General features: G+C 43.0%; 1 protein-coding gene across 3 annotated transcripts in view; it reads left to right on the top strand.

Annotated features, from left to right (window-relative positions):
- The window catches only part of gria4a (glutamate receptor, ionotropic, AMPA 4a), a gene marked incomplete at both ends in the record, with an annotated part of 73,332 nt that overhangs the window by 39,383 nt on the left and 20,606 nt on the right, over window positions 1-13,343 (top strand). For all 3 annotated transcript variants that reach the window (XM_083695264.1, XM_083695262.1, XM_083695263.1), the window contains 3 exons: window positions 2,510-2,716; window positions 3,895-4,110; window positions 4,344-4,504. In XM_083695264.1, coding sequence (XP_083551390.1) covers window positions 2,510-2,716; window positions 3,895-4,110; window positions 4,344-4,504 — 584 coding nt within the window. The remainder of the gene's footprint in view (window positions 1-2,509; window positions 2,717-3,894; window positions 4,111-4,343; window positions 4,505-13,343) is intronic.

Genomic DNA, 13,343 nt, shown 5'->3' with positions numbered 1-13,343 from the left:
TACACATGGCCTTAGGGTAACACACACACACACACACACACACACAGTGCATTGATAGTGATTAATCTCGGGGGAATTGATCCCATTAGCGTTGGCTCGTGTGCACATGCGGCTGGGAGCTGTGTGTGTGTGTGTGTGTGTGTGTGCGTGTGTGTGTGCACATGTGTTGGACACAGAAGAGTTCATTCTGCATGGTGACCCCTTGAACACTGGACACATCTGATCACACTGCATCATCCCATGCTGTATGATGCTAGCTAGTTAGAATACTGTATTTGCTCAGGTTCAGCATGTCAATGGAGATTAAGAAACACCTTAAATAAAACATGCTGAAGTCTGCTGTCTTTCTGGACCTGTACTGGGAAACTGTAAAAGTAAAATGTGTTGAGTAGGAGGGACCTGGCTGGCTGGCTGGCTGGATGGCTGGCTGGCTGACCAATGTGGAGCCACACTCTATGGTGCCACCAAAAACTGTTTCATGCCTTATCTACTTGAACCATTCACCTCTACAAAGCCTCTCCTCTCCCTCTCCTCTCCCTCTCCTCTCCCTCTCTTTCTCTCCTCTCCTCTCCCTCTCCTCTCCCTCTCTTTCTCTCCTCTCTTTCTCTCATTTCTCTCTCCCAGTCTCCACTTCCCTCTTTCCTCTTTATACATTTTCCTTCTCTCTCTAGCATCTCCCCTTCCCTCTTTCCTTCCCCCTCTCCCCCATCTCTCTCTCTTTTTCTCTCTTTCCCTCCCTCTCCCTCTCCCCCCATCCCCATGACATCTAACACCATGTTAAATATTAGAGAAACATGTCTCTCCTTCAAACACCCCCCTGCCATATACCTAAATGCACCTGCTCCAAGTCTAAACACACTGAGAAAACACACACTGCGACAAAAGAGTCTGTGACACACTGATAACAAGCCATCAAGAGGCAACATGAAGCAATGCCACTGTTGGCAGAACTCCCATTTTGTGTGTGTGTGTCTGTGTGTGTGTGTGTGTGTGTGTGTGTGTGTGTGTGTGTGTGTGTGTGTGTGTGTGTGTGTGTGTGTGTGTGTGTGTGTGTGTGTGCGTGCGTGCGTGCGTGCGTGCGTGCGTGCGTGCGTGCGTGCGTGCGTGCGTGCGTGCGTGCGTGCGTGCGTGCGTGCGTGCGTGCGTGCGTGCGTGCGTGCGTGCGTGCGCGTGCGTGTGTGTGTGTGCGCACATTACACCACCATACCACAACTCCCAGAGTGCACTGAAAAGTGTCCACCCAAAGCACATCCCTCTCACACGCACACATGCACGTATGCTTAAACTGTTCTAAACATTTCACGTACAGTCACCTACAGTATGCTGATTTCAAACAGTTAACCTAAAACAGTTGACCCTATTTTAGGGTGAACAATCTGTTTAAAGTGTGACCCTACCACGGAACACAGGTATAAAGTATATGTGTCACAATAGGCCTGTGAGAAACAGTGCTTTGTTTTGCTGATTCATGTTGAGTCAATGAAGTCAGAGCCCACAGTAATGCTAATGTTTGTATGATAATGAGGTAAGAACATTTTATTTTGACAGTTTGACAACTTGTAAGTAGTTTCTGCCTTAAGATGACATGATTGCTTTTATTTGATTTTATTTGTTTGTGCTTACTAATGCAAATTCATGCCAAATCACTATGGTCTGTGTTTGAGTCAATCAGATTAGTTTGGGCAAGTTTGGGCATCAATGCATTATTAAAATGCAGTAAGAATAAAATCTGTTATATCATTTTGGGAGACTGACCTGACACAAATGGTCTTATGTGTGGTCTATGATAAGCAGTTTGTCTTTGTGCCTTATTTTATTATTTATGTAAAACATTATTATTTATCTGTTTGGAATTAATATTTATTCCAGTTTCCTTGGTAAACTGTGTGAAAATGTTTTTAATGTAAATTAACATTCTGAATGAAGTTGTGATTTGATTTTACATTTGTTTATTACAGTCATTTAAATTAACTGGATGGGATTTTAAACTATATTATTGCCCATTAGTTTAAACATTACAATAGCTTGGTCTGACACCAGGCACCGATTAAACCTAGTCTTGGACTAAATAACATTTTCAATAGTAAATCAGCATTTTAGTCTAGGATGAGGCTTAATCTGTGTCTGGGAAGTTTAATCATGTCCTTGTGTCAGAGAATCATCATGTATGCCTTCAGTCCTGCTCTGTCCAAAAGCTGGAGTTCAATACCATTCTTTATCTCTATCTCTGTCTCTCTATGTCTCTATTTTTTACCTCTCTGTTTTTCATGTGTTCTTCTTAGCTCATGTGTGTACTCAGGTTTTTCTCCAAGAGGAGATATGTAGTCTTAGGGAGCATAAACCTGGCACCAGTTAGAAACCCTATGGGTATAAAAACACTGCTCGTAACACAATGCTCCTTTAGAAGCCTGTCATATTCTTTCTGTCTGCTATAACATGAGAGCCACTGGAGGCTTTGGTAGTTGTTCATTCCAAAAAGCTTTTGCCTCCCCTCTGTCCTGGTTTGTAGGAGGGTCCGTATGTGATGTTAAAGAAGAACTGGGAGCTGTATGAGGGCAACGACCAGTTTGAGGGCTACTGTGTGGACCTGGCCTCTGAGATCGCCAAACACATCGGCATTAAGTACAAGATCTCCATCGTCCCTGATGGGAAATACGGAGCCAGGGATCCAGAGACTAAGATATGGAACGGCATGGTTGGAGAGCTGGTGTATGGGGTAAGGAGATGGATAGTAAGGGAGAAATGGATGGATAGGTGGATGGGGGGAGGGAGGGAAGGAGGGAGGGAGAGAGGAAGGGAAGGAGAGATGAATTAATTAATGGATGGATGGATTCATTGATGGATGGATGGCTGCATGAGTGAGTGATTGGATGGGTGAATGGATAATGTTTACTGTTCCTCAAGGGGGGCATCTAGTTACTTCCTCCAGTCCATTGGATGAGGTATTTTTTTCCACAGTCAAAAACATTGAATCTAATCCTAATCCTTTGTCTCCAACTCCTGTCTAACCCCAGTAGTCCTCCTCCTCTAATAGTCCCATTTCCTACGCAGCGCTTCATTTGTTACTATATTCATTAGTGTTCTCTGCAACTGCCTCTATATACATTGGAGCAATATCACAAGATGACAAATCTACTTTGAATAATTTCAAACATTCTGAGTTGAGTCCAAATGTAGTGGTGTTTGAGCAAAGAAAACATACTGTAATGTTATGTATTGTCCCTCACCCTTTTCCTAACCCTCTCTATCGCTCTATCAAAACTCATCTCTCTTTTTTCTTTGTTATTCTCTTTCAACCTTATCTTCACTCTCCATCTCTTTCTCTTAGTCTTTACTCTGTTTTAGCTATTCTTCTCTTCCTGTCAGACAGCATGCTTGAATTGATATGCAGTTTCTTCTTGTTGCAAACCATAAACATTGCACGTAAACACACATCAAAAAATGAATTATTGCTGTGTGTGTGTGTGTGTGTGTGGGTGCGTGAGTGCAAGCGTGGACTGAACAGAGGGACCTTGATGGCTGATTTGTATTCTGGCTGCATTTATCTCATGCCCATGAATTACTTCTCTGTCTCCCCTTCTCTCTCTCTGTCTCTCTCTCTCACTCTCTCTCTCTGTCTAAGTGTGTTCACAGACCTGCTCAGTGTTGAGTTCAAATTTTATTATGAGTCTGCTTTATACATGGTTTTTAAATGAGCAACAATGTTGCCAAACCAATGAAGAGTGTTCATACCAGACGGGATAGACTAGAGGGGGGACGACAAAGATGCATGGCTCTGTACAGTAGGTGTGTCAACCTTCTCTGTCAATAAAGAGGACATGATCTCAGCCCTTCACAGACCATCTCTCACTCTCTCTTACTCTCTTGTCCATCTATCTTTCTCTCCCTCTGTAGAAAGCAGAGATAGCTGTAGCTCCGTTAACTATAACCCTGGTGAGAGAGGAGGTGATTGACTTCTCCAAGCCCTTTATGAGTCTTGGTATCTCCATCATGATCAAGAAACCCCAGAAGTCTAAACCTGGAGTCTTCTCATTCCTGGACCCGCTGGCCTACGAGATCTGGATGTGTATTGTGTTTGCTTACATTGGCGTCAGTGTGGTGTTGTTTCTGGTAAGTGTGTGTGTGTGTGTGTGTGTGTGAGTGTGTGTGTGTGTGTGTGTGTGTGTGTGTGTGTGTGTGCGCGTGCGCGCGTGTGTGTGTGTGTGTGCGTGCCTGTGTGTGTGTGTGTGTGTGTGTGTGTGTGTGTGTGTGTGTGTGTGTGCGTGTGCGTGTGCGTGTGCGTGTGCGAGTGTGTGTGTGAAGATCACCCATGATCTTCTTCTCCTTTGCTCCTTCCATCCCAGGTGAGTCGATTCAGTCCGTATGAGTGGCATGCAGAAGAGCCAGAGGAGGGCGCCACTGAGCCCGGTCCTACAGACCAGCCGCCCAACGAGTTTGGAATCTTCAACTCCCTCTGGTTCTCACTGGGGGCTTTCATGCAGCAGGGCTGTGACATATCACCACGGTGAGTCAGTCTATGTGTGTGTGTGTGTGTGTGTGTGTGTGTGTGTGTGTGTGTGTGTGTGTGTGTGTGTCTCTCTCTCTCTCTCTCTCTCTCTCTCTCTCTCTCTCTCTCTCTCTCCCTTCCTCTCTCTTTGCTTTTTTAATGTAAGACTGCTGCTCTCTTGCATCAGACCCTTGTGATTCAGAACAGTGGAGTGACATGGAGTTTGATTCTAGTACTGTGGTAGACAGCAGCCCAGTGTGTGACAGGATTTAAGATGTGTTAAAGTTGCACATACACACAAATACACACACATGTACTCACTCACTCACACACACACACACACACACACACACACACACACACACACACACACACGCACACACACACACGCACACTCACACACACACACTTTGGCCCCTGGGTCGGCCTTCATATGGCTATGTTACGGTGGAAGATAGGTGGTTTGGTGTTTGTTATGAACTAGTAGGTTGGTAAACTAGCTTAAATATATGTTTTGACTTGAACTGAAGAGTACAGTAAAAGGTTTGTAAAAGGTTCCAGTGTATAAAAGGTTCATATTGCTAACGGTGGGCTACCTCAATGCCGCTGCTGCAGCAGACACAAGTTGTGAAGACGTGTGAAGTGCTGGCAATAGTCATCACAGTGTGGTGACAAGAGCCGTGAAGGATGTTTGAAAAGATTTGGCAAAATTAAGCTGATTAGATAGGAGATCAGCTCATGAATTACAGGAAGATGAAGAGTGGACATTTTTAAAATATCAAGTTATCTTAATGTGAACCAAATTATTTTTTTTTAAATAATTTTTAAAATATCATTATCTACTCTCATGCTCTCATCCTATGTTGTAGTTGTGGGGGGACATGCAGCGTTCCACCTCTGTGTCCAAGGACATTATTACATTGGCGCCCAACGTGGGACACAGAGGCGGACTCAATAGGTATGGTGAGGGAAAACCCTGTTTATTTTCTTAGTGTACGTCAGGACCTTGTCGACTTTCCAGTCACCGCTTTCCAGCCGCCCTCCTGAAAGCAGAAGCACACACATCTTAAACCATTTCGTTAACGAGGCTTCATTCGCAACAGGTGCGCAACAAAGCCTCGCTTCCGCACCTTGGCCACGGTCCTGTAGCACCCTCTACAGGCCGAATGCTACATGTCCCCCCACAGTAGTCATCACACATTTGCATTCTCTCTACCTCTGATATGGGCTGCAAGGACAATCAGGGGAAATGTTTCAGCAGTATTTTTACATGAATAAGCATGCATTGGCTTTTATAACGCAACCAATGGATTACAGAATAAAGTTAGGAATTTTTAGGAAAGTTCGAAACTAATAATAATCTACGCTTATTCCGTATCTTGTAGTCTCTACCTAAGATCTCATATGGACAGCAAGGAGAATCAGAATAAAGTTAGGATTTTTTTACACTGGTTAGGCTGCTCCTAAAGCCCGCACTTCCAAGCTGCATAGCCTAAAACTTTATTTGAAATGCATAAATGAACACAACCATTTTATTATTTTCTTGATGTAAAATGGAATTGATTACAGTTCTCTAAAATATGCAATGTTTTGGCTACAGTAAAATCAATGTTTGCAAGTCAGTCTTCTATACAGGAACTAACAAACAGTTGGTAGAGCATGGCACTAACAACGCTTAGGTTGTGGGTTTGATTCCTGCTGGGACCATATATACTGAAATGTAGCACTCACTGCAATGTAGGTCGCTTTGGATAAAAGCATCAGCTAAATGGCATATTATATTTGTTAAATGAAAAACTTGACTGTTCTAAGGAATGAGTGGGCCTGGATTGTACTCAGCATTAAAATGTCATCTTTTGCCATAGGGGGAGGGGAAGTGGCTAGACAGGTTGTCATGCTATTGTTTGTTAATAGAATTATTACAACCACGGTCTCATGGGACTAAAATTACGAATATGCTAATGATTACATTACCCTGCCTCCACTGGTAAAGCTAATCCTGTCCGAATAGGGCTTAGATTGCTTTCATATAATACTGTCCTTGCACTGCTTTCAAATAATAGGCTATAGTGTAATATTGTAAAATAAGCACTACTAATTTTGTAAGCCTACACGCAACAGCCTAGGAGAGACAGGATGGTCACAGGGACAGGAGGATAGTTTTAATTTAATCCATTGAATAGGCCAATCTTCCCCGACAAATGAATGAATGAAATTAAAGGAATAACAAATTTAAAATGCTGCTCAGATCCAAAAAGAGCTTCCTTAAAACATCTCTTTAACAAGTCTGAAAGTGAGCCTGAAGGCAAGCTTGAGCACCATCTACAAATCTCAAATAATACTCTCCTTGGGCTGCTGAATCAAATAAACATGACAGTGCCATTGTTCAAATGCCTCAAGCTAGAATGGCATTAAGTAAAAAGCATTAATTACAATAATTAAAATGGAATTAAAATATAAAATTAATATCATTTCAGAAATGGGGCAAGTGGAGACGCAGATATGAGCTACTGTTTAACAACACATTGCCTAGCCATTAGAATGCTCAATTTGGCCAAGGTGAAATACTCAAATAAAGTCAAATTGACTCGCTACTGCTGTGGCACTACTGCTGTGGTGATACTGCTGTGGTGATACTGCTGTGGTGGTACTGCTGTGGTGATACTGCTGTGGTGATACTGCTGTGGTGGTACTGCTGTGGTGGTACTGCTGTGGTGATACTGCTGTGGTGATACTGCTGTGGTGGTACTGCTGTGGTGGTACTGCTGTGGTGGTCGTGGTGCGCTACTGTCACTCAACCATGAACCTTTTAAACTCTGACCTACTGTATGCAGACCGTGTTGTATGTAATGTGACCTGGATAGGCTACTTACCAGGATCCAGGGCAAGCTCCAACAAGACTGTGCAGTAAGCCAGCCAAAGCGGGTGATGGTTGTTCACAGGGTGACAAATGATAATCCATAACAGGCAAAACAATCCCAATTTAAGATAAGAAATATCCGACTTTCTCTGGTGACTCAGGGCGCACATGTGGTCAGTGGCGGTGTACATACCAACCCCCCCCCACCCCACCCCACCCCTCCGCACACCCCCCCCCCCCCCCCCCCCCCCCATCCAGCGCAGCACATTCATGTAATAAACATTTCTACATCGCCACTTCCGCCCTAGCCTCAACTGCCCACTTCCCCAGGTGTGGAGTGTGAAATGTGACAATGTACTGTCCAAACTGCACTCTATAGCCACCCAGCCCAGCTATTCCTAACATGTACATTAATCTTTAATGCTCCACCGGGGTAGAGAAGTCCAGCTTTATTTTTAGAATATTTATAAGAATATAGCATTTTATTATTGATAACCTCAGAATGCAGTTTAGTGAAATATTTATGTCAACCATCAACCGACCTTTAGGGAGCAAATCTAAACAGAATTTTTTTTAAGTTTTATATGAAACAAAGAGAGAAAGGAAGAAAGAGAGAGAATAAACGGAGTGATTGAGACACGCTTTCAGTGGACACTTTTCAGTGCACTCTGGGAGTTGTGGTTTGGTGGTGTAATGCACATGCACACACACACACACACACACACACACACACGTACAAACACACACACACACACACACACACACACACATACATACGCACACACACACACACAAACACATACACACACACACACGCACGCACACACACACGTACACACACACACACACACACACACACACACACACACACACACACACACACACAGGCCTGAACCAGGTACTCACCACTTTTAACTCGAGTTTGTAATACTCAAGGTTTTTTGAGAGACTATTGGAAAATACTGTGCATACTTCCAAATGCATTCTCCCTACATGCACACTACCACACTCACATACCTGGTTAATGATTGGCTTATTCAAGAGGGAGTTTTTCTGACAGGCTAATGGAGACATTAAGTAGGAATACATGGTCAGCTGTCAGTGTAAACACGCACTCAGACACATACACATACACACACATGCAAGCGTGCACACACACAGTACACATGCTCAGGATGCACGCACGCACACACATACACACACACACACACACACACACACACACACACATTCAATGTCAGTCCAAACAGTCCAAAACTAACCAAACTGACGTTGTACTGTACAACAGTTGTGAGAGTATTGTTTTTTTAACACTAGATGCCTTGGGCCCTCATCACTAACAAAAGTACCCAGAGTGAGGTCTGGAGACGTCCATTTGTTGACATTAGTGTAACAGTATTATCATTGAATTATGCAAAAATGCAATTCAATTAAAATACCACGTTTTGAATTTGTAAGAGCTTACATATTGAATATAACATAGTGACATAATTGGTGTAACTGTAAAAAAATCTGCGGTCAAATGTGAAATGCCAAGATGACAAGTATGTGTAGTGGACACAAAATCGCTTCTTCTTTCAGTGGTTCTGGGCTTTTACACAAATGCGTCAGTAAAATACGCAGAAAAATCTGTCGGCTCTTATGATCCACCATACAAACCACATTCAAAACAAATATTTATGTTGTCTTGTGTGTTATAACACGCAATTTAGTTATGTACAAAAGTGTTCCAAATAACTGTAATCAGGGTGACTTGTCTCTCTGCACATGTATCTTGTTCCCTTTATCATCAATCAGACATACAGAGGCTACCATAGCAACATACACACACAAATACGCAGAAAAATCTGTCGGCTCTTATGATCCACCATACAAACCACATTCAAAACAAATATTTATGTTGTCTTGTGTGTTATAACACGCAATTTAGTTATGTACAAAAGTGTTCCAAATAACTGTAATCAGGGTGACTTGTCTCTCTGCACATGTATCTTGTTCCCTTTATCATCAATCAGACACACAGAGGCTACCATAGCAACATACACACACAAGTGGAACAAAATATGGTCTAATAGACTGAGAGCAAAGCTATGTTGTGGCTTCAGTAAAACAAATGTAATAAGCCTGTTCACTGAAGGCTGGGTGTGCACTGCGTGGGCTGCTATTTACATGTAATCGCTTTGTTCATGCAAATAACTGTTATTGTCTCTCTATCTGTGTTGCTGATATCGCCATTACGATTGAATTGGTAAGCCATTCATAACTGTAAGGGTAATTTTTGATTCACTATGCATTGGGGGCAGGTGTCGGATATCTTTTCTTATCTTAAATTGGGATTGTTTTGCGTGTTATGGATTATCATTTGTCACCCTGTGAACAACCATCACCCGCTTGGGCTGGCTTACTGCACATTGGAGCTTGCCCTGGATCCTGATAAGTAGCCAACATGGTATGATGGTGTTACCACATTCTACTGTGCAATGTTTGGTTTTAACATTGTCCCACAGTTATTTTCCATCAGCTCTCGATGGTTGGCACAAGACAGTGAATCAGCATCCAGCATCCTGTTGTTTGGATTCAGACATTGCTGCAATGTTAATACAATGTTGTTTTCTAAAATGTCCATGGTAGTGAAGTCCTCCCTGTGTCTTTCTCTCTCTTGTTCTCTCTCTCCCTCTCTCTTTTTTTTTCTCTCTCTCTCTCTCTCTAGAGGAAACAAAGGGAAATAAAAGAGGCAAATAAGAAACAGAGAGAGTCACTGACAGACTGAAAAGTGAGGGATGGCAAGTGTGATTGAAAAAGTGAGAGTAAGAGGGCAAGAAAGGAGTGAGAGAGGGAGGAGTGAAAGGAAGTGAGAGAGGGAGGAGTGAAAGGAAGTGAGAGCTGCAGGGTTATTATATGCAGTCACATGGTCACCTCAGCTCTTAATTTCTCTCAGGGAAAGGACTTTTTCCTGTCAATAAACCACTGAAATTACAGCTGTGTGTGTGCGTGCGTGCGTGCGTGCGTGCGTGCGTCCATGTATTTGGGTGTATTAAATTCTTAATCAGAGTAATAGAAGGTAATGGTGTGAATAACTCTGTGTACTGTGGCCAACAGATCTACTCACTTATTTATGATGTCTCAAGGTCAGGAATTATAATGCACAATACTACCCACCCCACCCCCTTCTTTCTCTCTCCTTCTCCCTCCATCCCTCCCTCCCTCTGTCTTTTCCCCTGGTCTTTCTGTCTCCTTGAGTATTATAGCTGAAGTATTGTAGCATTGGCTGGTTCATAGACTGTTCACTCACGTCAATGTTATTACCTCCTACAGTACAAGCAATCTATACACTGGCCTCATAGACTATCATAAGCCTGTCATTATGTGTCGTCAGAGTTACAAACAATGAGAGCCAGCGGGAGAGCATAGTCGGAATGTTATTTGTGAAACATTTCATTGCAGTGTATTGATTCCCTGTTTGTAAGCATTAAATCATAGCATTATTCTCTCTCTGTGCGTTTGTGTGTGGATGGAAAAGTGTGTGTGTTTGTATAAACGGATAGTTTCACTTCTGCTAATGGACCTTGCAGGTAATCCTAGGTAATTACATAGTTCATTTGTATCCAATGTGATGACACAGTCTGTAAGATAAATATTTTGATATTGTCAGCAGAATAGCGTATGATATCCAATCAGAATACACACAAGTATGCACCCACATGCGCACATATGCACACACACACACACACACACACACACACACACACACACACACACACACACACACACACACACAGAACTTAGCTATGGACAGCCTTTCTCAGCCTTCTACAATTTCAATGGTAATTCTAGATCAGCGGTGGAAAATAACAAATCTAGGGGTATGATTCTCGCTTGGGGTGCGAGAGGTCCCGGGTTCAGATCCCGGACGAGCCCCCACCCTCCCTTTTAAGACACAACTCCATAACAAATACATATACAGTGGGGGAAATAATTATTTGATCCCCTGCTGATTTTGTTAGTTTGCCTGATTACAAAGAAATGAGCGGTCTATAATTTTTATGGTACTTTTAGTTTAACAAATAGAGACAGAATATCAACAAAGAAGTCCAGAAAAAACACATTATATAAAGTTATAAATTCATTTGCATTTGATCGAAGGAAATAAGTATTTGATCCCCAAGCAAAACATGACTTAGTACTTGGTGGAGAAACCCTTGCTGGCAAGCACAGAAGTCAGACGTTTCTTATAGTTGGTCACCAGGTTTGCACACATCTCAGGAGGGATTTTGGTCCACTCCTCTTTACAGATCCTCTCCAAATCCTGAAGGTTTCAAGGCTTTTGCTTGGCAACTCGAAGCTTCAGCTCCCTCCACAAATTTTCTATAGGATTAAGGTCTGGAGACTAGCTAGGCCACTCCATGACCTTAGTGTGCTTCTTCTTGAGCCACTCCTTTGTTGCCTTGGCTGTATGTTTTGGGTCATTGTCATGCTGGAAGACCCATCCACGACCCATCCTCAGTGCTCTGGCTGAGGGAAGGAGGTTCTCGTCCAAGATCTTATGGTACATGGCCCCGTCCATTGGCCCCTCAATGCAGTGAAGTCGTCCTGTACCCTTAGCAGAGAAACAACCCCAAAGCATAATGTTTCCACCTCCGTGTTTGACGGTGGGGATGGTGTTCTTGGGATTGTAGCATTCAGCATTTCTCTCCCTCCAAACACGAAGAGTCGAATTTATGCCAAAGAGTTCAATTTTGGTCTCATCTGACCATATCACCTTCTCCCAAGCCTTCTCTGAATCATTTAGGTGTTCATTGGCAAACTTCAGATGGGCCTGTACATGTGCCTTCTTGAGCAGGGGGACCTTGCAGGCACTGCAGGATTTCAATCTGTTACGGTGTAATGTGTTACCAATGGTTTTCTTGGTGACTTGTGGTCCCAGCTGCCTTGAGATCATTACCAAGCTCCTCCCGTGTAGTTCTGGGCTGATCCCTCACCCTTCTCATGATCATCCTTACCCCACGAGGCAAGATCTTGCATGGAGCTCCAGGCCGAGGGCGATTGATGGTTATTTTGTATTTCTTCCATTTTCTAATAATTGCACCAACAGTTGTCTCCTTCTCACCAAGCTTCTTGCTGATGGTCTTGTAGCCCATTCCAGCCTTGTGCAGGTCTACAACTCTTACCCTGATGTCCTTTGAATGTTCTTTGGTCTTGCCCATGGTGGTGGAGATGTTGGAATGGAAGAGATTGATTCTATTGACAGGTGTCTTTTATACCCATAACAAGCAGAGATTAGGAGTACTTTTCCTAAAGTGACAGGACTAATCTGTGTGCCTCATGGGCATATAACCGGTCTGTATGAGCCAGAATTCTTGCTGGTTTGTAGGGGATCAAATACTTATTTCCTTCGATCAAATGCAAATGAATTTATAACTTTATATAATGTGTTTTTTCTGGACTTCTTTGTTGATATTCTGTCTCTATTTGTTAAACTAAAAGTACCATAAAAATTATAGACCGCTCATTTCTTTGTAATCGGGCAAACTAACAAAATCGGCAGGGGATCAAATAATTATTTCCCCCACTGTATATTTTTATTGTACACAGAATAAAAAACACATCTATAATACAGGCTTGCATGTCTTGTTACTCTTTCCAGACACTTCTCTAGAGTAGTAACGTTTTAGCATGTTGACATGGCATACGCGAGTACCTTGCCTTCTCTCGGGAGTGCTGATGACATAATCAGTGTCACTAAGACACTCACGGATGTCATATGGACCGGAGAATTTTGCAGAAAGAGCAGACCCGGGGATAGGCTGTAGGGCTAAAACTTTGTCGCCGACCTGAAACTGTCTGGGGACGGTGGAACGGTCGTAACGACACTTCATCGCCGCTTGTGAACTGGCAAGAGCTTCTCTTATAATGGCATTGGCCTTATGCAAGCGCTCATGAAACTGACAAAGTCCAACACGTTCCGCTCAGCGGAAGATTCGGACGATAAAAATGTGT

Source organism: Argentina silus, assembly GCF_951799395.1.
Source record: "Argentina silus genome assembly, chromosome: X".
NCBI lineage: Eukaryota > Metazoa > Chordata > Actinopteri > Argentiniformes > Argentinidae > Argentina > Argentina silus.
Note: the sequence above shows the minus strand (reverse complement) of the source record. Positions and strands in the feature narration are given on the sequence as shown.